Source organism: Saccoglossus kowalevskii, chromosome 11 (genome assembly GCF_978046115.1).
Source record: "Saccoglossus kowalevskii chromosome 11, keSacKowa6.1, whole genome shotgun sequence".
In the NCBI taxonomy this organism is placed as follows: Eukaryota; Metazoa; Hemichordata; class Enteropneusta; family Harrimaniidae; genus Saccoglossus; species Saccoglossus kowalevskii.
The window spans coordinates 9,828,163-9,853,837 of NC_140651.1; the positions used below are offsets into that span (position 1 = coordinate 9,828,163).

The 25,675-nt window shown below is 34.7% G+C and overlaps 1 protein-coding gene across 1 annotated transcript; it reads right to left on the reverse strand.

Moving 5' to 3' along the window:
* Positions 1-24: 24 nt before the first annotated feature.
* On the reverse strand, positions 25-25,613 carry LOC100373802 (WD repeat-containing protein 3). Its single transcript, XM_006813611.3, has 24 exons — positions 25,356-25,613; positions 24,503-24,712; positions 24,052-24,170; positions 22,985-23,063; positions 22,382-22,477; positions 21,973-22,074; positions 20,152-20,253; positions 19,202-19,299; positions 18,821-18,919; positions 18,484-18,714; positions 17,702-17,795; positions 16,377-16,478; positions 16,121-16,206; positions 10,113-10,254; positions 9,373-9,429; positions 8,114-8,326; positions 7,136-7,189; positions 6,706-6,837; positions 6,023-6,184; positions 5,497-5,547; positions 5,288-5,331; positions 3,781-3,909; positions 2,557-2,650; positions 25-760 (listed from the first exon to the last, which is right to left on the reverse strand). Exons 1-24 carry the CDS (start codon positions 25,524-25,526, stop codon positions 602-604), a joined length of 2,826 nt encoding a protein of 941 aa, XP_006813674.3. The 5' UTR covers positions 25,527-25,613; the 3' UTR covers positions 25-601.
* Between the last annotated feature and the right edge of the window lie 62 nt (positions 25,614-25,675).

The following is a 25,675-nucleotide window of genomic DNA, read 5'->3' on the forward strand; positions in this document are numbered from 1 at the left end:
TATTAATAAGAAACTGACAGAGACTAATAGATCATATGTGTTTATGTAAATTAACTTTACCCCCTGGTAGTTGCTCACTGTACAAGATAAATGATTGCTGAATCTTTCAATTTTAATGTTCATCAATGATGTTTTGAGCAATATTACCGGTATATCACTAAAAAAAAATGTATCTCTTGCATTTCTGTTGTGGTAGACCTGTTACGAATAAGGCCTAACATTATTTTTTTTATTTTTGTGTGAACTTTTGTAATGCACATTTTCTATACTGTGGAATACTTTATTTTCGCTGGAATTAATTTTCGCTAAAAAAGCTTTTTCGACGTTTTGTATGGAATATATTTTTACTGATTTTTGATGAGTTTATATAGAAATATAGGAAAAAATATATATTCGCAGAATCATCCTTTCAGCGAAAATAAATTCCAAGCGAAAATAAAGTATTCTACAGTATTACATGTATGCAATATAGAACATACCGGTAGTTTAAAGTCATGGAAACGTCATAATTTGAAGAAACCATGTATTACAAACTTCTTGTATGAAATGAATTATCTTATTATTATTCAAATAAAATTCTATTAATTTGTAATTATTTTGTTCAAGTTCTCATTGTTAACAAGGCCCGTTCCTTCTTTTTCTGTTTCCGCTTCTTTTCTTGAAATCTATCTGTGGCGTCTGCGAAAAACTGGACTTCTTGTTTTGATTCAATGTCCCTCTGTATGTACTTGAGACCTGCCATGTTGTAACCAATTGTGTCCTATCAAGATATGGAGAGAAAAAAATAACATGACTTTTAGGACTAATCAGAAAATTATTGGCATCAAACAACGAGAACTGAACCATTGTTAATCTTGGGCTTTGGGCATAACTTGTGTGTAAAATTAACCTTTAGGAATTATATAAAATACTGACCACTATTCTAAACCACTTTTAATTATGCAGTCAAAAATTATGAAATATTGTAGCAGTGAAGATTTCCTTAATTAATTCACCACCAGTTCCCTCTTTTTATCACAAATTCACAAAATAGTCCTGTTTATAGTCTGCACTTTCCTTCAGAAGGCTGGGACAAAAATAATGAATTTTTTTGAGTGAAAACTGAAAATGACTCAAATTGTGTCTGTTGGCTCCAAAATTAGGGTTCATTTCCAGATATATTGAAAAATACAAGAAAAAATTGCAGAAAAATTTTGTTGAGAAAGTTAGGTGGTAAAAACGTTAACATATCGCCTGTCAATGCCGTAAAATAGTGGAGGCTTTCAGCAGACATTTTATAGTTATAATTCAAATTTTAACAAGTCATTGAAAATGACACAGTCCCCGTTAAGTTCTCTTTGTGCTCGTCATATTAAAGCAGAGGGGTTGTCGCAAGCGTGTCATTGAAACTTGAGTTCCAAGTGGCGTATACAACAGATTGTTTATTTACATCAAAACATGTATAGTAGTAATATGACCAAAAATAAAAACAGCCGTTATTCGGCCATCTTTAATCTGATTATGAAACACACTGATATGTATGATGTATGTGCCAAATACGAATGAAAATCGTACATAAATTGTGGAAATATTATAGTAGTAAGGCCAAAAAGTCAGATGGCTGTCAATCGGCCATCTTTGACCAGATTTTGAAACAAATTGTCATGGACATGCATCCTAACATGTATAAAGTACAAATTTGAATGAAAACTGACAGAGTACGTCCAAGATACTGCATAAAAAAACAAAAACAAGATGCCTGCCAGTCTTTGATCCAATTGCGAAATAAATCGTCATGGACATGTATCCTAACATGTATAATCTATGTACCAAGTTTGAATGAAAACTGACAAAGCATGTCCAAAATACAACATTTTCAAAAAACAAGATGGCTGCCAGTCGGCCATTTTGAATCGAATTGCTAAACCACTGCATGTGCATATGTCCCACATAAAGTACTAGGCACATGCAAAGAATGAACAGAATCGGTCCATAGGATTCTGAGATATGACTCCAGACGGACGCACGACGGAGACCGAATTATAAGTCCCAGTTTTCGGACTTCGTCCGAACGGGGACTAAAAAGCTAGAAAGTCGCTGCCAACAATTGTGTCATTTTTTATGTTTGGGTTCTTGCATTGACACGCAGATCGCCGCAAACCAACTGATCTGACACATACCGCGCGTGGAACTCTGGGAAAAGTGATCGGAACTATTTCCACATTGTGCCAACACAGGTGGCGCTATTTGATTGGTTTGCGGCGATCTGCTTGTCAATGCAATATTGAGAAACAACAGACCTTTGACCTCGCAATTTACATGCATTTTAATGTTAATAGGATAAGACATGCTGATGAGTGTTGTGCGTTATTTTAATTGATCAACTCATTAAATATTCAATCTTGCTAAAAATAAGGAGAGAATGTGTTCAAAACAAGAAAAAAATACTTGTATATAGTTCCGCGGTAGAAACGCTGACTAAAATGGTGGATGATTGATATTTAGCCTTCAGAGGCTAGTTATGCGTCATAAGACACAGGTCTGTGCTGAATAGCGCCACCTGTGTTGTATACATACCCGGAGTTCGTTGACCTTGCTAACGGTGTGCTGTCGCAGGCTATCAATGACTGGTAGTAACAGCTGATCGGACGTTATTTGACCATGATGTACCCTATAACAAACGCAAATATAAATTATTACATATCAAATATAAGATTTTCATGAATTTTGCCAATATATATATATATATATTTATACTTAGGGTTTGCAAGGTGCATAGTACCGTATGGTGACATCTTGTCAAGATCCCATTCAAGTCTCGTAATTAGCGAGACTGACGCTACGACGTTCTGACATGACATACAACAATGTCTCACCGCTATCATAGAGAAAAAATGTAATAAATCGAAAATGTACAGAAAATATAGTTTTTGTAATCCGTCATATCGTGAGCAGCTATTTTGATCCACCTGGACATCCCAGTATCCTAGTTACATTGGGCATGCGCATTCGCATTGTCATGCTTCTTGCAAAGTTTTTTCCACAAATTGTAATCAAGACATGAAGGCGATGGAAAATGGAGTCAATTTCGTTTAATATTATATTGCAAAAAATTGTATAAAATGTAGCACAAACATTTTGAAAAGAACATATTATGCAATGAAATTGACTCCTTATACTAGCTTTATCCCTGAAAAGAACATATTATGCAATGAAATTGACTCCTTATACTAGCTTTATCCCTGAAAAGAACATATTATGCAATGAAATTGACTCCTTATACTAGCTTTATCCCTGAAAAGTCCTACTAGATGTGTAAGAACTCATTTCCATGAAAAAATGGGCAAACTTCAATCATCTTCAATGGGGTCAAATACTAATTATACCGGTAATGCGCTTTTTGCAGACATATTTGATCAAGAGCACATGACAGCAAAATCAAATAAATGCAAATGTTAGAAATATAAATATTGACAGGAGTTCAATAATACACTTTCAGACACAGAAATCACTCTTGTACAGTTGTGTTAAAATTACAGATATACTTGATAGCAATTGTTTTTTTCCCCATAAACATATATAGACCAACTATGGAAAGGCCCTATCACTGTAAAGTTACAAAATTAGATTTTGGTACCAACAACAACTGATTGAAATAACATGAAAGTAGGTCTATTTGGAGCGGCACATAAGGTATTAGAAATTTAGAATTTAATTCTTTTGGTTCTTTTTTCAGTCAATATTGAATTGTATGCTCCAGAAAGTATTATACAAACATGACCATCCATACTATTTACTTACCGGAGTAAAAAGAAAAGACATCTACATGAAAGTTCAACTTCCCAACCAGATTTGATAAAGTGATCTAACAGTTTCAACAAATCAATGACAACATCAAACGGTAAAACTAGTAATGACTTCTCTAGCTCACTGTGAACAGAAATGGATAAGTTATAGAATAAGTACATGTAAAATAACAGTTCCCTGTTCAACATTTAATTGCTTTGAAATTATCATAGTGCTTTTAGAGGTCTTTTTTAGATCTCTACCATTAACACATAGACAATAATAATAATCTTTAATCACTTATTATAACATCCATCGGAATGGATGAAAATTGGTACATGACAATATACGAAAATAAATAAAATACAATACAAACATTAATTAATAAAAATAACTAAGAACTACAAAAGAGGGAAAAACAAAAAACTTTACGAAAAATATTTTGATGAATTAAACTATTACACTTATACAGTATTAATAGTGACCCAATTATGTAATAGAGTTATGATGGTGTTGCTGCTTCAAGTCAAATGAAAATTTTAGGTATTGAGCAAGAGGTATTGCCATTTTTTGGCAAATTAATAAGAAATTGAACTTTTCTTCCAGATTCAAATTCTTGAAAGTGTTTTCATGCTGTTCAGCTTTTGTGAAGAGTTGATTTCTCTGGTGGCTATATAAATGGGGCGACATAACAAAGTTTTGCTGGTCAATCAATACGATCATAGTCAGATATTGACTGAAAATTTGACTGGAAATGTTGTGGTCACAAGAAGTGCATTCACGTGTGTTTCAGTGTGCAGCATTCAAACTGGTAAGTCAATGGACAACTACTTGTAGCTTTAGAACGTGATGTTTGAATACCTTTGCATTAGAACGAAACTGACCACTATTAACATGAAACTTTTGTTGAAAATATCGTAATCAAAATACTCATCACTGGCAATGTTCTTATGCACAGGAAACCGATGGGGTGTCATTAGTAATTTCATGAGTACCATTTTCAGTTCTTGCTATAAGGTATTGATTTACCATTTTGGTTTAAATCACTGATTATCATCTTTATGCAATCTATTCTCCCAACTAATGAGAGACTTTAATTCGCATACTGTTTTTTTAAGTGGTGACACTGTTGGAAATGATTTATTTATTCTGTGATTTGGAGCTCAAAGTTGGCAATCAACTTTGTTTAGAGCGTCTGCTGTAAACAAGATTCCACACTCAGGTTCAAGCTCAGAGTGATATTCAAGTTAACACTCAAGATTTTCATTACATACATGTACCTCCAACATGGCATAAAACATGTTGAGCTATATGTCATTCTCGTGAATTTGACTCAATGCATGAATTAACAGAATCTTAATTTTGCTAATGTGCCAACAATCTTATTGTGAAAATATACTTTATATCAAATTAGTGACATCTTGAATTAGCGAAATTATAGATTTGCTAAATTAGCTTAAATAATATGCTAGCTGGAAAAAACATGTTTCACAGTAAACTGAACTGTTATTCAGATTCTTACCTTGATTTGACTTTCTTTAGAACGTCTAAAACATATTTTGACGGCTGAAAACCAAACACAGCAATACAAAGAAATTAATTCAACAAGATATTCAAGAGGTCACAACGACTTTTTGATGCTTGAAGACCCCTGCAATATTTTCAGTGTACAAAATGTGAAATATGGAAAAATAAAATCTCTTGTAAATTAAATCAAGTAAGAATACTCACAGAAATATTTCCATACGCTATGAGTATTGGATGAGTTGCGGGACGAGGAAGCTGAAAAAAAAAAAATTTTTTTACAATTGTTTTGACTACATTTTTCACAAAATTCCTAATATGGTAGTCAAAATGTATAACAACCACCCACTTATACAATGGCCTTCACATGATGGTGTGTGGAAATAGGAAATTTGTCAACATATTTAATGAAAATGAGCATGAATGAAAATATGATTGTTTAAATTAAAAATGGCAGCTGGAGACTAACCACTAAACATGCACTAAGCTTAATACATAATTTTGGTCTTACAAAATACCGTTAGACCAAACCAATGCCAAAATGACAGTTTTTGGTCACATTGGGTTGCCTGTTCAATACGAGCCACTTTACACGTAAATTACATCGGGACCGGCAAAAGGTGTTCATTATTAGCAGGTGCTTTTTAAACATAATGCATTGACACGTGTACAACTGTACTAGGATGGGCACTGTAATTATGCATCAACTTAAAAAAAGAAGTTTAAAACCAACCTCTTTTTTCATTGCTTTACACTGAGCTTCATATTCTTGCATTTTAAGAGTTTCATCATTATACAGTACAATGGATTCCATAATTCTCTCGGCTGATTTCACCGTCTCTATCGTCTTCTTACCAGCCATCTCAACTTCACCTCCACTTACTTCTCCTGGAACCTGTAGAGAGGAGAATCAATATACTAGCCTATCAAATTTCTCCTCTCCGAGTAAGATAGACTGTGATTGCTTGAACTACTTCACTACAGTAAGTAAGATAGACTGTGATTGGTTGACCCCCTACTCCCTAAAATGGGTTGGGATTGGTTGAACTACTATTCTACAAGTAGGATTAGTTGTGATTATTAAAAACAAATCTAAAAGTATACATTAAATGATTCTTCACAGAGAGAGCTTGGCAGTGATTGGTTAACTACATTTTCAAAGGTGTCTGCATTAAAGTGACTGTCTTCAGAAGTGAATATGTATCTCAAGCAAGTCTATAATGCATTTACTGACATACTGGATAAAGTAATTGACAAAATCAAAAAAAACCAAAACATCCTAGTGGTCATAGTATGTTGCGAAGATACGTACACTGTGTGCACATGTTGATTTTGTTCACAGACTTCAAGTCAAAACAAAGATGAAAGAAATCAGACCAAGCTGAATAAATTACAACGATAATGAAGTGTTCTCACCACAGGTTCATCACCCTTGGCAACAGACTCTTCATATGCCTTTTCCCTGGCAATTTCTTTCTCTTCTTCCAGTACAAGAATTTCCTGCGTTTTTTCCCACAGTCGTATAGATTTGTCATGTGACCCAGAAACCTGAAACAGAATGCTGAACTTTTGAAACACTTGTAAATAAGATAGGCAATATAGGTATTGTTTTTATCTAATGATTTCAACACAAAGCCTATACACTTGTGACATCACTGCTTTTAATTTTTTGCAGTCTGCGTGTATGAGAAAAAATGAAATGAAAGAAACCAACGAGTAACTATATGCCATTTACTGATTATGGCAGATTGGGTCATTTTCTATTCACAAGATACAAGTATTATAAATTAGTAAATATCATTGCAAATAAAAGAGAGATTTTTCTTAATTTGACATTGACTCTTACCACATGTTCTCCCGATGGACTGACAGCAATACACCATACTTCACCATGGTGGCCCTGTAAGGAAGTATGAACAGTATACTGTTACGTAGTAAACTTGTAATGTGATCAGTGCTTTAACTTTTTTTTGTCAGAACAAAAACATGTTCAGAATTATAACTGTGAATGCAATAAGTAATGGTCCAGTTAACAAAATGTATTTGGAGTAAGTGTTCGTTTTGAATTAAATTCATTTTAGAAAGGTTTTGAGGTCATTTGCGGGTATATCAACCGATTAAATTGGGTGAAATTATATCACATTATTTTGTTTTAGAAGTTTTACTTAATTATAGATTTGGACACACATGTATGCCATATAGCCTTTTGTCAAATCACCTGGTACAAATCATGATTTTAGTCACAAAATGCCAAACAATTTGCATAGGAAAATAAACAGTATTCACCAATATCTCATAACATATGACAATCAGAATTACCCATTTTATAACAACATACTATGTCGTCACTACTGTACATGTCCTGAACGATAATTTTAGATATGACCAGAACTTTAACTCGTAAGAACCAATTGCTAAATGACTCAAACATTGGCATTTCCATAATTTTTCAACCGTATGTTTATATAAAAGTTTTGTGAACAACATAAAATAAAACCATAGTGTAAAAATTTGAATATTCTAATACCAATGAATAACTTTATAAAGCAATCTATATTGTAAAGCAATTCTAAAATGTTCTGAATAGCGCCAAAGTAAAATTTTTGTAAACTTTCCCAAAATAAAAATGCATACATTTGTTCAAAAATGTCTGAGAAAATCAAAACTAACAAAGAAATGATTAAAATGCTGCACCTAAATATCGTTGGGAAAGATCGTAGTGCTCAGAGGGATCAACAGGTTTAATTGTGAGAGATTTTGAAGAATGTGTTTTCATTTTAATGAACCTTCCATCATTTTTATTTATTTAACAAAATCTACTCACCTCCAAAGTTTGTATGAGTTCATATTTATCACCGTCCCATTGTTTTATCTTTCTATCTTTGCCACCAGAGAAAAAAAGATGTGTTTTTGGTACGAATTGTAAACACATGATACTGTCATCATGCGCAAAGATTGACTTATGGCAGTCTCCGAAATCTAAACCCCAGAGTTTTATATTCCTGTCAGCAGATCCGGTAATTAACAATTGACTATCCTGAAAAATAAGAATCAGACAAAATAAACATAAAATTAATTTAATATGAGTTACATGCAAATGAACCTTAATTTAAGAGCTGACAGACAAAATTTGAGTAAATTTTTCAGACTTTACTCAAAAAATTTAGCTATTTTTGTCGCAGTATTCTGCAGACTCCAGACAGTGGACAGTTTAGTGATGAAAAGAGGGAGCCGATGGTGAAAAGATTAAAGTGCGACAGTTGACACAACTGGTATGCAGTGCTGCAGTCGGTATGCAGTGCTGCAAGTTGGTATGCAGTGCTGCAGTCATATGCAGTGCTGGAATCGATAAGCTGTGCTGCAGTTGATATGCAGTGCTGCAGTTGATATGCAGTGCTGCAGTCAGTATGCAGTGCTGCAGTCACTATGCAGTGCTGCAGTCATTATGCAGTGCTGCAGTCAGTATGCAGTGCTGCAATCGATATGCAGTGCTGTAATTGATATGCAGTGCTGCAGTCGGTATGCAGTGCTGCAGTCGATATGCAGTGCTGTAATTGATATGCAGTGCTGCAGTCGGTATGCAGTGATGCAGTCGGTATGCAGTGCTGCAGTCGATATGCAGTGCTGCAATTGATTTGCAGTGCTGCAGTCGGTATGCAGTGCTGCAGTCGATATGCAGTGCTGCAGTCAGCATGCAGTGCTGCAATCAATATGCAGTGCTGTAATTGATATGCAGTGATGCAGTCGGTATGTAGTGCTGCAGTCGATATGCAGTGCTGCAATTGATATGCAGTGCTGCAGTCGGTATGCAGTGCTGCAGTCGATATGCAGTGCTGCAGTCAGCATGCAGTGCTGCAATCGATATGCAGTGCTGCAGTCAGCATGCAGTGCTGCAGTCAGCATGCAGTGCTGCAGTCAGCATGCAGTGCTGCAGTCAGCATGCAGTGCAAATTCAGATAATGTATTTTACATATGTTATACACATTGCATGGCGTTCCTATCAAAGACAACAATGTGGCACTTTAAAACACTTTTACTGACATGTACCATTGAAAGATGTGCTACTGATAAAGCTATGCTTACATATGATATATCCAGTGTTAAGACGGGTAACTTGTGACCATACAGCGAGAGAAAAAACTGGAAAAAATTATTGTATATGTTATAATTATATGGCACAATTAATTTTCTGAGGAATAGTAAATACTAAGTAAACATCAATGTCTTCAGAAGCTATAGTATTTAAAGGGAAGTATTTGGTGTATATCAGATTCTGTTTACACTATAACATTGTACAAAGGTATCATTAAGACTTCAATTTCTACTGTTGATTGAGATGAATTATCATGTCACAGACTTAATTATTTCATAATGGTTCGAGTCACACACGCAGTACATGTTTACTATGATTTTACATAGTATTTACCTTGCTGTTTATTCGGTGTTATTAGCTTACTTTACTTTACTTTCTATGTCAACAGCAACTATGAGTTTACAATTGTTTCTCAGTACTTATTCACTGTTATAATGCTGTACCATTACTTTCACCATCCTACTACAGCCAGGTCTGAAAGGCCTTTGCTGCAATCTGGCCACGCTGTGTGACACGGATCGCGTGGATGGGTTTCATGTTCTCTGCACGAAATAAGCTCGATTATTAAGCATCCTTTTTTGGGGATACACGGTGGCCGAGGGGAAGACGTCTAGTGGCTAGGCGATTAGGTGCCGTACGCGAGCGTCGGTTCGAGTCACGCACGCAGTACACATTTACCATGATTTGACGTAGTATTTACCTTGCCGTTTATTCGATGTTATTTACTTACCTTCAATGTATCTGTAAAGAAGACCTTCACAGTGTTATCCAATAAGGCCACTGCTAATAACCTCTGATCAGGTGTGTACTTCACACACAGTACGTCATCGTCCATTTGTAAAGTACGAACATGACTCACAGATAGTCTTTTACTAAAAAATAAATTCAACATATCACTTAATGAATAATTTAATAATGTTTCCAGTTATCTAAATGAAATAGAGACCAAATGACTTACTAAATATTATCAGAGGTACATTACTTGGGGTTTGCAACTACGGTGACATGATACCAAGTTCCCGTTTCGATCTCACTCTCGCATAGGCGTTCCAACTCAGAAAAATGTGACGGATTACGATAACTATATTTTCTGTACATTTTCGATGTACTACATTTTTTCACTATGAATGTGGTAATACATGTTTTATTGTTTTATTACAAACCGCCTATGTCATATCAGAAGGTCGTAGCATCAGTCTCGTTATCTACGAGATGAGACTTGAATGAGATCTTGACATGATGTCACCATACAGTACTATGCACGTTGCAAACCCCTAGTAATGTACCTCTGATATTATTTCAATAATCATTTTTTTTATTATAGAATAAATTCATGAGATTTGGGACAAATTTGAATCTAAGTGGAATAAGGAGCTCTTTAAATATGTTGATTGATCAACAATTAGTGTGGATCACATCAGAATACAATCTAGGTTCCACAGATATTGAGTACCGGTACGATGAATCAAATACCCACAATGCAACAGAGCACCAACATCATGCTTTATCAGATGTACCATGTCTCCTAGTGTACCGTACTTATCCGGGTAAGAACCCATGCCTGGGCAAACGCCCACCCCTCACTTTTGACACAATAAAGAAGTTGAGGTCATATCCAGGCACACGCCCAGAGGGTCTTTTTCTACACAAAAAATATAATATATATAATGTAATGTCCTATTCGTTGACTGTGGTTGTATTAACAGTTGACTTTCTTGAAGTCTGTCGTGATACTTATAATCAAAGAAAGCTTAGAAAGAACTCCCATGTGCTGAGAGTATTGGAGACACATTAAATATAATTTGAAATTACTTAGCTGAAAACTAATTATGCAAATCAGAAAATTAACATGAACAGATTTGATTGTAAAACTAATGAGGTCTGCGCAATGTAACAAAAACTCTATGTACCAAGTTTAATTGAAATGTGATTAGAACCAAAAAATTATGAATTATTATGCTAATTGGGGAAATAATATGAACAGAGTTTTACCCCAAACTAATTAGGTTTGTACATTGTCCTAGAGCATCTTTGTACTAAGTTTCATTAAAATGGAAATTAGTACTTTAGATATCAGTGTGAAAGCTTAAAATTGGTTAATTATGCAAATTGGGTAATTAATATGTACAGATTTTAACCCACAATTATCCAGGTCTGTCTATTGTCCTACAGCATCCATGTATAAACATTCATTGATATGTGATGATTACCGTAAAAACCCGCAAATAAGCGCCACTCAGTGAAAATTTGTTACATTTGACCCTCCATTAAGAGCCACCAAGAGTTGAGTGGTTTTGTCAATAAGAACCCAGAAATAAGTGCCAGCCACCCGGTTGTTTACAATCAGGCAGACACCGAGCTTATCGTGCCTCACCTCCACCTGCATTGTTTATTGCCCCACAGAAGGTGTGAGACAAATAAAGATTATCCCCATAACTTGCCTGATGTCCTGTGTAATTGAGAACGGAAGAATGATAGACGAAAGAAATGCACTGAGAGCGTGAATGTGACTCAACTTGTCCATTTTATATTTCTGACACACAATCGACCAATTCACAAACTATTCATAGTAACTACTAGTATGTTTTTTGCCGAAACACCGAAGGACACGTTGAGATATTCATTGTCAATGTTGTCTTTATAACCAAGTAAAGAACGTCACGATTTTAGAACGCCTTTATAGGAAAATCGGAGGTATCGAAAATACATTCTCACAGACGGACCGGAACAGGAAGTCAGCAGAAAACAAAAGATTTTTTCCTTAGCGTGGGGGGAATTTGGTTAGCGTGGGGGAAAACAGAGGTGTTAATCCGGTCATGGCAACGTTTGAGGGATCGTGACGTAGCTCCGACTGTGAGAATGTAATGATTACGCAGCCCACTCTCGCTGATCGTGATTTTGGGTTATTTTTTGCATTTTATTTGAGACGTTCGTTTTTGGATGATTCGAGACAAAATGTTCAGGGAAGTAACAAAATAACTGGCATTAGTTTGGAGAGGACTCTCTTGCCGAAAATAATCAAAATTGAAGTCGAATGGATTAGTTCCACAAACTTGTGCGATCAACTTGTCTTACAGCAAAGTGAAGTCTACGTGACCCGCCTGACCCAAATATTTAAATTAGCTATTTGTGAGAATTGAAAATAATCTGAACTTGTACCAATCAGAAAATGCCTTGTAACAGGCCTGGGCTTTCGTGAATGATTTCGTCTCTCCGATTGGTCACAGGAAATTATTTTTAATACATGTAATTGTTACTTTCTCGGTATCGTTTCGTATTTGGTTATATAGGGGTGGGGCTATAGTTTGACCCTGTTTGCGTGGACTGTGAAGTACGTGAATATCATTATAAGCTGGCTTGATTATGAAACAGGAAATATAAACCAAAGCTGTACTGTCAGACGTCTAGCGCAATTAAAACAATGCCCAAGTACCCAAGCTGTACAAATCTATAGAAAAACGTGTTTTTATTTATTGTTTTTGCCATAAATACAAGTGATTGGGCATCATTTTTATCATTCGTTCCATGCTTCCTTTACAAGTATGTCCTCTCCTGTCGCTGCTGGTCAGATCAATTCTATCCGAAACTATTTTATATTGTCACCAAATCAACCACCACGCCAGCCACAGCCACGCAAGTTATTCCCAGTTTTCAAGAAAAAAGTTTGCCGTACCAAACTTGGTAAACAATTGTACAAGTGATTCGAGTGTTGTGTCAGACACTGAGAGTGCTACCATGGAACTATAAACCCCTGGGGTTTATAGTTCCATGGTGCTACCAAATCCGACTTCAGGCATCGCTACGCATTGTCAGTGAAACGTGACTTCAGGCATTGCTACACATTGTCGATGAAACGTCGAATCGTCGTATTTATTTGACATTTGTTATTCCCATAACAGTATTTTTACAGAATAAATTAATTGCAATGATACATCATTAATAATTACTTGTCTGTTTTGGTTGTGTGTGTGTTTGCCTATCCCCTTCCCTATTTCACAATGAAAAAGTTTGATGACCCTGGTTTAAGAGCCACTGGCTACAGGGTTGTCAACATGTTACCTCAAATAAGCACCACCCAGAAATGAAAGTGTTACAAAGTGGCTCTTATTTGAGGGTTTTTACAGTAGTACCTGAGATATCAGTGTGAAAGTTGGAAATTGGTTAATTATGCAAATTAGGTGATTAATATGCACAAATATTTACCAAAAACTAATTGGGTCTCTGCATAATTTTAGATTCATTGAAATGTGATGGTTAGTACTTTAGATATCAGTAGAAAAGCTGAAAATTAATTATGCAAATTAGGTAATTAATATGCACAATTATTTACCCTGAAACTAATCAGGTCTCTGCATAGTCCTAAAGGATCTATGTACCAAGTTTCATTGAAATGCGATGACTAGTACTTGAGATACCCGTGGAAAAGCTGAAAATTAACTAATTATGCAAATTAGGTGATTAATATGCACAAATATTTATCCGAAACAATCAATCTCTGCATAGTCCTTGAGTATGTAAGTACCAAGTTTCATTGAAATGTAATGCTCACTACTTATATCAAAAGCTGAAAATTAATTAATTATGCAAATTAGGTAATTACATGTACTGATATTACCATAAAAACTATCAGGTCTGTGCAGTGTCATATGACATCTATGTACCAAGTTTCATTGAAATGTGATGATTAGTACTTGAGATATCAGTGGAAAAACCGAAAATTGACTAATCATTATGCAAATTAGGTAATTAGTATCCACGGATTATTACCAAAAACTAATCAAAACCTAGCATTAGTTCAGAAAATCTATGTACCAAGTTTCATCAAAATCCAATGAGTGGTTGTTTAGATATCAGTGGAACATTCATGGAACCACTAAAAAATAGCTAATTATCATGCAAATTAGGTAATTAATATGCATGGATTTTTACCAAAAACTAATCAAATCTGCGCATATGTTCAGAGCATCTATGTACCAAGTTTCATCAAAATCCAATGAGTGGTTCTTTAGATATCAGTGGAACAGTCATAGAACAGCTAAAAATTAGCTAATTATCATGCAAATTAGGTAATTAACGAGCATGGATTTTAACCAAAACCTAATCAAAACCTAGCATTAGTTCAGAGCATCTATGTACCAAGTTTCATCAAAATCCAATGAGTGGTTCTTTAGATATCAGTGGAACAGTCATAGAACAGCTAAAAAATAGCTAATTATCATGCAAATTAGGTAATTAACGAGCATGGATTTTTACCAAAACCTAATCAAATCTGCGCATTGGCCCAGAGCCATCTATGCACCAAGTTTCATCAAAAACCGATGTATGGTTCTTGAGATAGCAGTGGAACAGTCAGACACACATACACACATACACACATACACACATACAGACACACTAACTGCAAAGACTCCCATTTTGTGCTTCGCACATGGGAGTCAAAAATTGTTAATTGCGTAAAACAGGGTGTGAATGCAAAATAGCTGTGACAGCTTTCTGCCTTCGAGCAAATCGTATAAGGAACTTGAGAGCCGCTGAGCAAGTGTCGTACTCATTCGACTTTAGCATCGTCGATAATGAAACCAATGTTGCAATATTGTAGCAATCCGTACCTGGGAGAGTGGTTGAAATCATGTTATTTTGGCTTTATAAAATATTTTGTAGCAGCTTGCGAATCTATAACTGGGGCCAGCAATTTTGTAATGTCACGTCGAAAACTGCCAACTTTTTTACCATTTTTCATCACCGCTATTGCATTTCTGTCTGATAAGTTTGATAAGAAAGCAATGTCACGATTTGACCTTTATGATTTAAATACTAGTAGTGATGTCATTCTTAGCCAATCAGTAAAGCAGATGCATAAAGGTCAAAGATGATTGCTAGACTGTAAACAAAAGCATTGTGTGCCATCGCAGCAGAGCGACCCCATTTTTCTTGTTTCTCTATTATGATTAGACATGAATAAAAAGTGTCAAGCTGACAGACTGCGAAATCCGTGGATTAAAAGTGCTAAATCCAAATTGTGTTGGAATAAGTTGTAGGGATTTTGTTCGACGGCTACAGTGACGCCGACTTGGACTTTGAGGGTTTTGAGTTTGACGAAGATGGCAATGAACGTTCAAATAAAGATCTGAGAAGTTTTTTCAAACAGCTTTGAATTTTTATAATTTTTACTGTGTAAATTTGTAAATTATTATTGACCTTGTATGACGGTTGATTCGTAATTTGTCGAGACCGGAAATCATTTTACGCAGTTTAACCCCTGACATTTTAATTCATTTTTAGTTCACGCGTATTGGGCGTGTTTGTCGGCGGGAAATCCTAATTCAAATGATTCCTCACTGTCGATTTTTATTATTTCTGGTTTATTTGTCACATTATAAGCAATACATTATTTTTGTTTTACTTCTAGTGTTGCATATTGTTCATTTATTTCCGTTGCATGTTTTCATTTGCCGTTCTATTCCCTGCCGCAGTTTGATCTGCGTGTTGTTAATTTTTGCCGGGGATCTCCTGGCAAATGCCCACCCCTTCTTTTTGGCAATTTTCCATGTTCAGGACCCTGGGCTTATACCCGGATAAATACGGTATGTGCTTATGTAAATGACAGAGACGTGTCTATAGTAACAAAAAAATATCTGATCTGATATGAACATTTCACAGGAAGTACTACCGGTATGTTATTAAAGTACAGGTAAAATCATAAATACCAAGTAAAATATATCAAAATATATTTATCACCTTGATTCAGTTACTTTTTCATCTTTGATTAGCTCAAACTCCCAGAATTTCACTGTATGATCAGCACTGCCTGTTACAAAACCCCTCTGAAATAAATTAAAAAGTAAGAATGCAAAAAATTTATTTACCACATCACATTATTCTATAATTCATTTTAAGGAGTTGTACATGCAATCATCATCTAAAAACTGTTAATTGGACATTTAATAAATAAACTGTTATTATACAGTAGAATGACTAACCAATTACCACTTACCTTATCAGGACTGAGAGACAGAGACCACACCGCACCATCATGGGCATCCACTGTTTCCAATAAGTCTCCTGATGCGATATCATACAGACATACCTTGCCTGCCTGGAATTATAAGCACAGACAAAAATTTTGTTGATTCAGTATCTTTGTCTTTGCACTCAATGGTAATGATCTAGCAGTAACACCAATGTAAAATGTGATGATTTACCTCTTACCTGTACCCACAATGCAAAACCTATCACCTGGCACAGAATAATTGTAACACCAATGTAAAATGTGATGATTTACCTCTTACCTGTACCCACAATGCAATGTCTATCACCTGGCACAGAATAATTGTGACACCAATGTAAATGTGATGATTTACCTCTTACCTGTACCCACAATGCAAAGCCTATCACCTGGCACAGAATAATTGTGACACCAATGTAAAATGTAATGATTTACCTCTCATCTGTACCCACAATGCAAAGCCTATCACCTGGCACAGAATAATTGTAGCACCAATGTAAAATGTGATGACTTACCTCTTACCTGTACCCACAATGCAATGTCTACACCTGGCACAGAATAATTGTAACACCAATGTAAAATGTAATGATTTACCTCTTACCTGTACCCACAATGCAAAGCCTATCACCTGGCACAGAATAATTGTAACACCAATGTAAAATGTGATGATTTACCTCTTACCTGTACCCACAATGCAATGTCTACACCTGGCACAGAATATTTGTAACACCAATGTAAAATGTAATGATTTACCTCTCACCTGTACCCACAATGCAAAGCCTATCACCTGGCACAGAATAATTGTGACACCAATGTAAAATGTAATGATTTACCTCTTACCTGTACCCACAGTGCAATGTATATCACCTGGCACAGAATAATTGTGACACCAATGCAAAATGTAATGATTTACCTCTCACCTGTACCCACAATGCAAAGCCTATCACCTGGCACAGAATAATCGTAACATCAATGTAAAATGTGATGATTTACCTCTTACCTGTACCCACAATGCAATGTATATCACCTGGCACAGAATAATTGTGACACCAATGCAAAATGTAATGATTTACCTCTCACCTGTACCCACAATGCAAAGCCTATCACCTGGCACAGAATAATCGTAACATCAATGTAAAATGTGATGATTTACCTCTTACCTGTACCCACAATGCAATGTATATCACCTGGCACAGAATAATTGTGACACCAATGCAAAATGTAATGATTTACCTCTCACCTGTACCCACAATGCAAAGCCTATCACCTGGCACAGAATAATCGTAACATCAATGTAAAATGTGATGACTCACCTTAGTACCCACAATGCAATGCCTATCACCTGGCACAAACATAGAACATAACACATAACCACTCTTCATAGTACGAATACATTGCTGGGTAGATCTGAAATAAAACATACAACAAATATGAAATGGGCAAAGGATGATACACTATAGTAAAGATGCCATTTGAATTTTATTTCTACTTTTAGTGATATTTATTCATTCTATGCATGTACAATATTCCTGATACTAAAATATTATTACAGCAAGTGACAAATCTGTTCTTCAGGCTTCTCAACATCATTGCAAATTGTATGTCAACCTGTATGTTACCAACTTTTATGGTATCAAATTTGGTAAATATTTACACAAAGACCTGTAGCCAACAAGACCCATTCAGTCGAAAATAAACAAATATGTGAAACTTTAGCACCAGAGTTTTGACTTTTAAAGGGTTGTTGAAATACAATAGGTATAAAAATCCATTGCATGTATCAAGGCTTTCTGCTGCTATGGTAACTTACAAAATTTTGCTGCATCGGTAATTCAGGTAAAAACTAGAAACACATGACAAATTTTCCCCAAAGATTCAGTTAGTGCGCCCTCGCTGCCAGATCCTGGTGCAACCTAGCCAAATGAGTTACTGCACTCGTAGACACTGATGTGAAGTAATGCACTGCCAAGCTACCATTCAGGTTGTCAATATTATTTGCATGTATGAATCTCATCAAAGAAGCCATGAAACCCTGATACACTAATCTGAACATTAGGTGGCGCTATACTAACTAATTCATTTTCACTGTGCCTACCTGTTCCATATTTTAACTGCTTCTCCTGATGCAGATAACAATGCTGTGTCATCTGAACTGAAACATACAGTTCTCACATCGCTACGGTGACCAGGCATGCCCAATGAACTTTTGTTCGATGGTTCAGGCTTCTTTTCTCCAATGGACAAACTGAACACTTCCAATGTGTTGTTTGCTAACAAGAGCAAAATTTTTATACTTTCTCCTTTTTCAAGAATAAAATCACATGATCTGAAATGAGAAAGAATAAAATCAAATTCAAATAATTAAAACCATATTAAGATGAAAAAAATATTAAAAAATTTACTGTATTAACTCATGAGGTCCTTAAACTCACCTGACTTTATGTGTTGCTCTCACTACAGCAAGTTTTCTAATTTCATCTTCCAATGATAGCTTCACATCATTCTCTGTATCTTCTGCTTCTCCTTTTGCTCTAAAAAATAATTTAAAATTATCATAAAAAATACATGTACAGTAGCGTATCATTTGAACCAACATGACTAATTACAATTTTTGGTTGACATTTTTGTCTATGATTTCACGTCCTTGAATCTATGCTGCTCCACTAATACCTTGATACAACCTCCCTCCCCCATGAATATGACAAGATATTACTAGCGTCACACCTAGGCATTTGTGGAATGCTGCACAGACTCTAAGGTAATGGATTGCAAAAAAATTATTTTCATTAAAATTCATGATTTAACTCTCTTACTTTTGTTTCTTTCTTGATTTCTTCTGTTTTTTCTTCAATCTTTTCGCTAATTCTTCCTCATTACACAAGACAAACACTTCTAATTGTGAGTCTGTGCCCTAGATATAGATAAAAACATGTCACACAAAAACTTCATCAAATGAAAATAAGGTACCAGTATTGTAGCATCATCAAACTTTGTGAGAATCCTATTTAATTTCATTGTCGTTTTACAGACGAATCAAAATAAAAAAATCCAGCATTACTGCTTTACATTACTGGGTATGTGCAGGGCCTAACTACAGGTTGTCTCATGCAACATCAGCAAAGACATGAAGACATGTTTCCGTTTCTGTCCTAAGTGTCATTCAATACATGTTCTGATGACTTGGCATCATGGTCATTTTTGTTCAATTTAAGTACATTTATGCAGGATTTCAGGAGTTGACCGGATGCACACAAGTTGCATAAACATATACATAATCTTTCTGGGAGCTCATTCCAACAAAGGAGTAACTTTGTCGGGAGTCAATATTTTGGAGTGTGCATTTCTGCTGTGATTATTTTAAAATCACAAAAACAAAATTTTTTTGTTCTCTTTGATACAACAAAGGCTGTAGGTTGAGATATGCAAATTTAAATTGGGTAGTACAGGAATCGTACAGCAAAAGTACTAGAGACTATTTTCAGTAGCGAAGCGAAGAAACAGACGGAGGAAGCTGGGACATTACCAAACTATGTTCAAGGCAAAACAAAATATTTTCATTGGGGGGGGGGGGTCCAAAGCAAATCAGGAAATTAAAAAAATGAATATTTAATGGTTCTACAAAAATCTATAGATACATCATCTGGTGATGAAGTAGAATTTTGCTGTTTTATTGTGTTTAATCTTTTATTTTCTGTACACAAAAGTTATAAATTACACTCATCAATGCCATTCACATCAGGATTTCAACACAAATGAAACTTACATGACATGTTAAAACTCTACCAGTACTATCCATCGCCATGGATACTACTCTTTCTCTACTCTGCCTCATAAGTGATCCTACTCGGCTACAGGACAATAAATTCTAGAAATTAAAACACAATAATTGAAATTAATGATCATAATATGAAATCACAACAATTTTCAAAGTTTTTAGTTTTTATTAAAACTTTCCAATCTCTACAAACAGTCGGCGTTGATGGTAAAATATTATTATAGTGGAATTTTTGATAGCGGACAGTTTTTATTTATCACAAAAACAAATTAATGACAACGACAACAAGAAAGACATATTCTTCCTCGTATACTATTCCCTTCATTAACATTATGGACAGGATGAAAAAGGGTAAACTTCATGGCCACTCTACTGAATGAACTAAGAATGTTTTGTGATGGAATACAACATGTAGTCTACTATGATGCAAATATGTATCAGGTATGATCAGACCATTAGTCCAATGTCCTGCTATAAAAAAGGAGTTACGTAACACACACATATGCAGTGACCACTAACATAAACATTCATGATTTTGCCCAATCTGATTAAAATAAGATCCTGGTTGGTTTCATTTTTTTAAATATTTTTTTTTATATAATTACTTATACAACTGTAATTATTATTTAATTTAATTAATTTTTGACGTTGCAATTATTTTTCTGCAAGAATTGTTTTGCTTGTGAAAGCAAATTTATTGTAAAAACAAATATTAAAAAAATAATAATTAAAATTATTATTAATAATACATTAAAATAAAATTTGAAAAATTAAGCCAATCAAAATCTTGTTTTAATCAGATTAGATATTGCCCCAAGGAACCATTTTTTTTTTCTAACCGGCATTGTACATGTATAAATGCAATTGTATGATAAAATAAACATAATAAACACTGCTACAATACTAATGTCTAATGCCTAATGATAGATTGTAAAACCATTATTTAAAATTTCAAGAAAAAAACAAGCAGCCTGTCAATTAAAGAACTGAAGATATCATTAGAAAATGAACAATATGTATAGTACATTGTATCAAAGCAATCAGACTTGCTGTTCTCAACAAGAATTCAAAAAACTATAATAACTTTTTACCAAAAATATTCATCAAAATTATATAATTATATAATCACGAAATGAACAAATCTGACAGAGGTCCACATGTAGTACCTATATATGTAATATCAAAACAATCAGACTTGCCGTTTTTAACAAGAAGTCGAAAATATCATTTTGTACCAAAAATGACAAAAATATTCACCAAAATTAGAGAATTAAATATATCATTACAAAATGAACAAATCTGAGAGTGGTCCACATGTAGTACCTATATATGTAATATCAAAACAATCAGACTTGCCGTTTTTAACGAGAAGTCGAAAATATCACTTTTTACCTAAAATGACAAAAATATTCACCAAAATTAGAGAATTAAAGATATCACCACAAAATGAACAAAATTAGAGAATTGAAGATATCATCATGAAATGAACAAATCTATAAGAGGCCTACCCAAGGTACATATACACCAAGTATAAAAGCATTCAGGCTTGTAGTTTTCAAAAAGAAGTCGAAAAAGTAAAACATTGACACGGACGACGACGACGGACAATCACTCATACGATAAGCTCTGCACGACAAAGTCGACAGCGAAGCTAAAAAAAAAGAGATGTAATCTCCTCACGAGCATGCGGGGAGACATCACATGTCTGACATATAATCATTTAGTGAAATTCAGATTTTAAATATGGCGAAATTGCTGACTTTTTCAATATACAGTGAAAGTGGGACTTGTAGGCCGATCAAAACTTACAGTTTCTTCTTCTTCCTCGTCTTCTCCAAATATGGAAGTAGACTCTTCAGTTTTCATTTTTTTGGCTGGTTGAGGACCAGGCTCATCACCATCCTCTTCAACCTGCAGAAATATTTCACAATTTTATCTTCTCTGCGATGAGAGCATGCGTACTGACCAAATCACAAAGAAATTACATTCTCCATAATTCTTCACAGCTTATGTCTCAGCATAGTATATGAATGAATTGTGTAATAAATTGTCTGTAATTTTGTTTAATTTGCTATGGCTTTTTCCCTTGAGCAAGATACACTCTAGTGTTCAGTTTATTTCTATCATGTGTTTTCCCCTATCTCCCCCCCCCCCTTTAAGCATGGTAGTACTGCCATTATCTCAAAATTAATAAAGACGTCACAAGAATGATTGTCACCTGATCTTGATATGTGATATCCCAGACTCTGAGTTCACTGTCCATACAACCTGTTATCATCCGCTTCTCATCTGGTGTTAAACAAAACCCCCACACCTGCAATGAAATAAGATTACGTTTATGAAAGCTGCAACCACAATACATGTGAGCTTTGAGTCAGTACAATTTACAGACTGACCAATGAGATATGGCTTGCCCTAATTGAGATACGCTTATGAGCAATGAATTGTGCATAGCGCACCTGATGGCAACAAGATCATCCAGAGAACATATAAGATCAGTTGTGATGAGGGGCCACTTTAAAGGCTTTCATAAGAACAAAATTTGACAAAAGTTGCTGGGATTTGTTCATTGATGTGATGATTCTCACTAAAATATGATCATTTCTCTCTCACAAAATTGAAGTGGCTACAGTATATTTCAATATATATCGCAACAAAAATAACTACCGATGATACAATGTACTATAATATTCTAAATTCACAAAGAAACAAATACATGTCATAGTAATTGTATTGGTTATCTGCTTCTAATGATCAGTCTGTTCAATGAAATGATCACTTGTAATAGAATAAATATGGTACATGTATACAAGAAACTTACCTCAGTTCTGTGTCCCACCATGGTTTTAAAACAATGCTGTGTGTCTAAATCCCAAAACTTTATATAAGTGTCTTTAGAACTAAAGTAATAAATGGAACTCACATTATTGAAATGTCTTAGTCGTATTCATTTTTGGCTGAATCAAATTTCAAACCTATGCACAGTTGTATGGTCAAGTATTTGTAAAATGTGCTTTCAGTCAGTGAAACATAATATCAAATCTCTAGACTACATACAACTGTTATGATCTATCCATCTTAACATTCTAATCTCACAAATATTAGACAATAATTAATCAACTCTTTCAATATTTTGATTTGATTTTGCCATTTTGAATATTACATTTGTGTAATATCAGAGGTACATTACTTGGGGTTTGCAACGCTCATAGTACTGTATGGTGACATCATGCCAAGATCCCATTCAAGTCTCATCTCGTAGATAGCGAGACTGATGCTACGACCTTCTGACATGACATAGGTGGTTTGTAATAAAACAATAAAACATGTATTACCACATTCATAATGAAAAAATGTAATACATTAAAAATGTACAGAAAATATAGTTATCGTAATCCGTCATATCGTGATCAGCTATTTTGATCCACCTGGACATCCCTGTATCCTAGTTACCTTGGGCATGCGCATTCGCACTTTTCTGAATTGGAACGCTTATATGAGAGCAAGATTGAAACAGGATCTTGGTATCATGTCACCGTAGTTGCAAACCCCAAGTAATGTATCTCTGGTAATATACACCGGTACTATCTAGTGATGTGGAAGAATTTAAAGAATCAATAATCCTGAAAATAACTTTTCTTGAAATTAGGTTTTAGGTCTGGATAGAAACAGGTGAACTGACTGGTTTTATCAAGTATTTCAGTATGCCACAAGGCAATATGTGATAAATTGTGCAAAACATAAATTACATTTGAAGTTTAGAGATGCTGGTTTATATGATATGAATTCAAATATGAACAAATGATAGTGATGTAATGTCATCATAAATCCACTTCAGATTCCGATGAAATACAAAACATTGCAAAAAACTGCAGCTATTAAGATCACCTTGAAATAAGAAAATTCCTATTCGCCATAAATTGGCATTGTGTAACCATTCCTTTATGACCTTTCAATCGATACAGACCACTTTCATTGACGACATCCCAAACTATGACATCAGTATCCTGCAATGGAGAAATCAAAATAAATATAATGATAAATCTCCCAGATTAAAACTCAAGCAGAGTGTGAAATTAAAAGTATTCTGGGGGCATCCAATTTCATAGTCAAAAGTCCCAAAATTGAAATTGTCAATGAAATATTTGACTATAATGAAGAGTATCAATGCATTCGGATGAGGCATCAAGACAATTGCCTTCATGGCGTCAATGAATTAAAGTTCTGAAAAGAAATGAGTGATAGACACTCTCTGAGACTGATGACTCAAAATGTAAATTAGTCCAAAATATATTCAAATTAATTTCAATCAACAAAATTAATATGTCAGTCAAATTACCTTGGATCCTGAAACCAGTCTAGTGCCATGTGTGTCAAAATTGAGTGCAGATACAGCAGATTTATGCCCATTAAATGTGACAGTGGAGTCTCCAGTCATCAAATCAAATAACTTAATTGTACCGTCTTGATATCCAACTGCTATACTAGTCTTGTTTGGACTTTTAGCAATGCATGTCACTTCGTAGTTGTCTCCTTGTAATACCATTACCTGCAATAGATCATTTTGGTGGTTATTTCATTTGTTGTAACTGGTGATATATTAAATTTTATATTTCAATATCAAACATGTAAGCCAATTCGTGTAATTTGTTTGTCTATAAGCTTATTGCATTGTGGTTTTTTTTTGTTTTGCCAATCACACAGTCAAGTCTTTTTACAAAATTTTTAGAAATCTTGTATTTAAATTTAGAGAGCGTATATACATACATTGGTGAGCTTATGTAACTCTGATGTCTGTTGGAAGTCTGCCTTGTTCCAGCATTGGAATAATATTTTGTACTATTAATATTGTCATACGCACACTTGTTGGCAAACGTGACATTTTTTTTTCTTCATTCATTTCTATATACATATATTTTTTGTTTTATTTATTTATCATACTAGTTATATGGACTTTAAAATGTTTTACAGTCTGAAATAAAGATAATAATAATAATAATTGAGGGCTGAAAATACAAATAAACTAAATCAGTCCATGAAGGTATCCTCCCATAATCAGTCCAATTGATTATAACCGTTCCAGATTACTTATCCTTGCTGCACTAAAATTAGTGTAATGGAGCAATGACAAATATATAATTTAGTACTAACTACTTGTATGTACCGCCCTTGAGTGACAGAAGCTATCTCACCTTCTCTGACTTCCGGATGTCCCAAATAAACACATGCTCTACAGCTGGCACGGCAGCGAACTTTCCCTTCTCTTCTTCTGCTTCTAGGTACACCAGGTTTGACTTAGGACTACCGATAACGCCAAAACATGCGCTACCTACATATCGTAAATACTGCTTCGTTAAACCCATAGTTATAATTATCTTTCTAAATAATTACAACGTTTCATCATAAACTAAAATCGCGATTGTAAACGCACATGTGTGAGGTCAAGGGTTAAAGACTCCCTAGTCTAGACATGTTTCTTCCCACTAAAAAATGTCTTCAATTTTTTATCTTT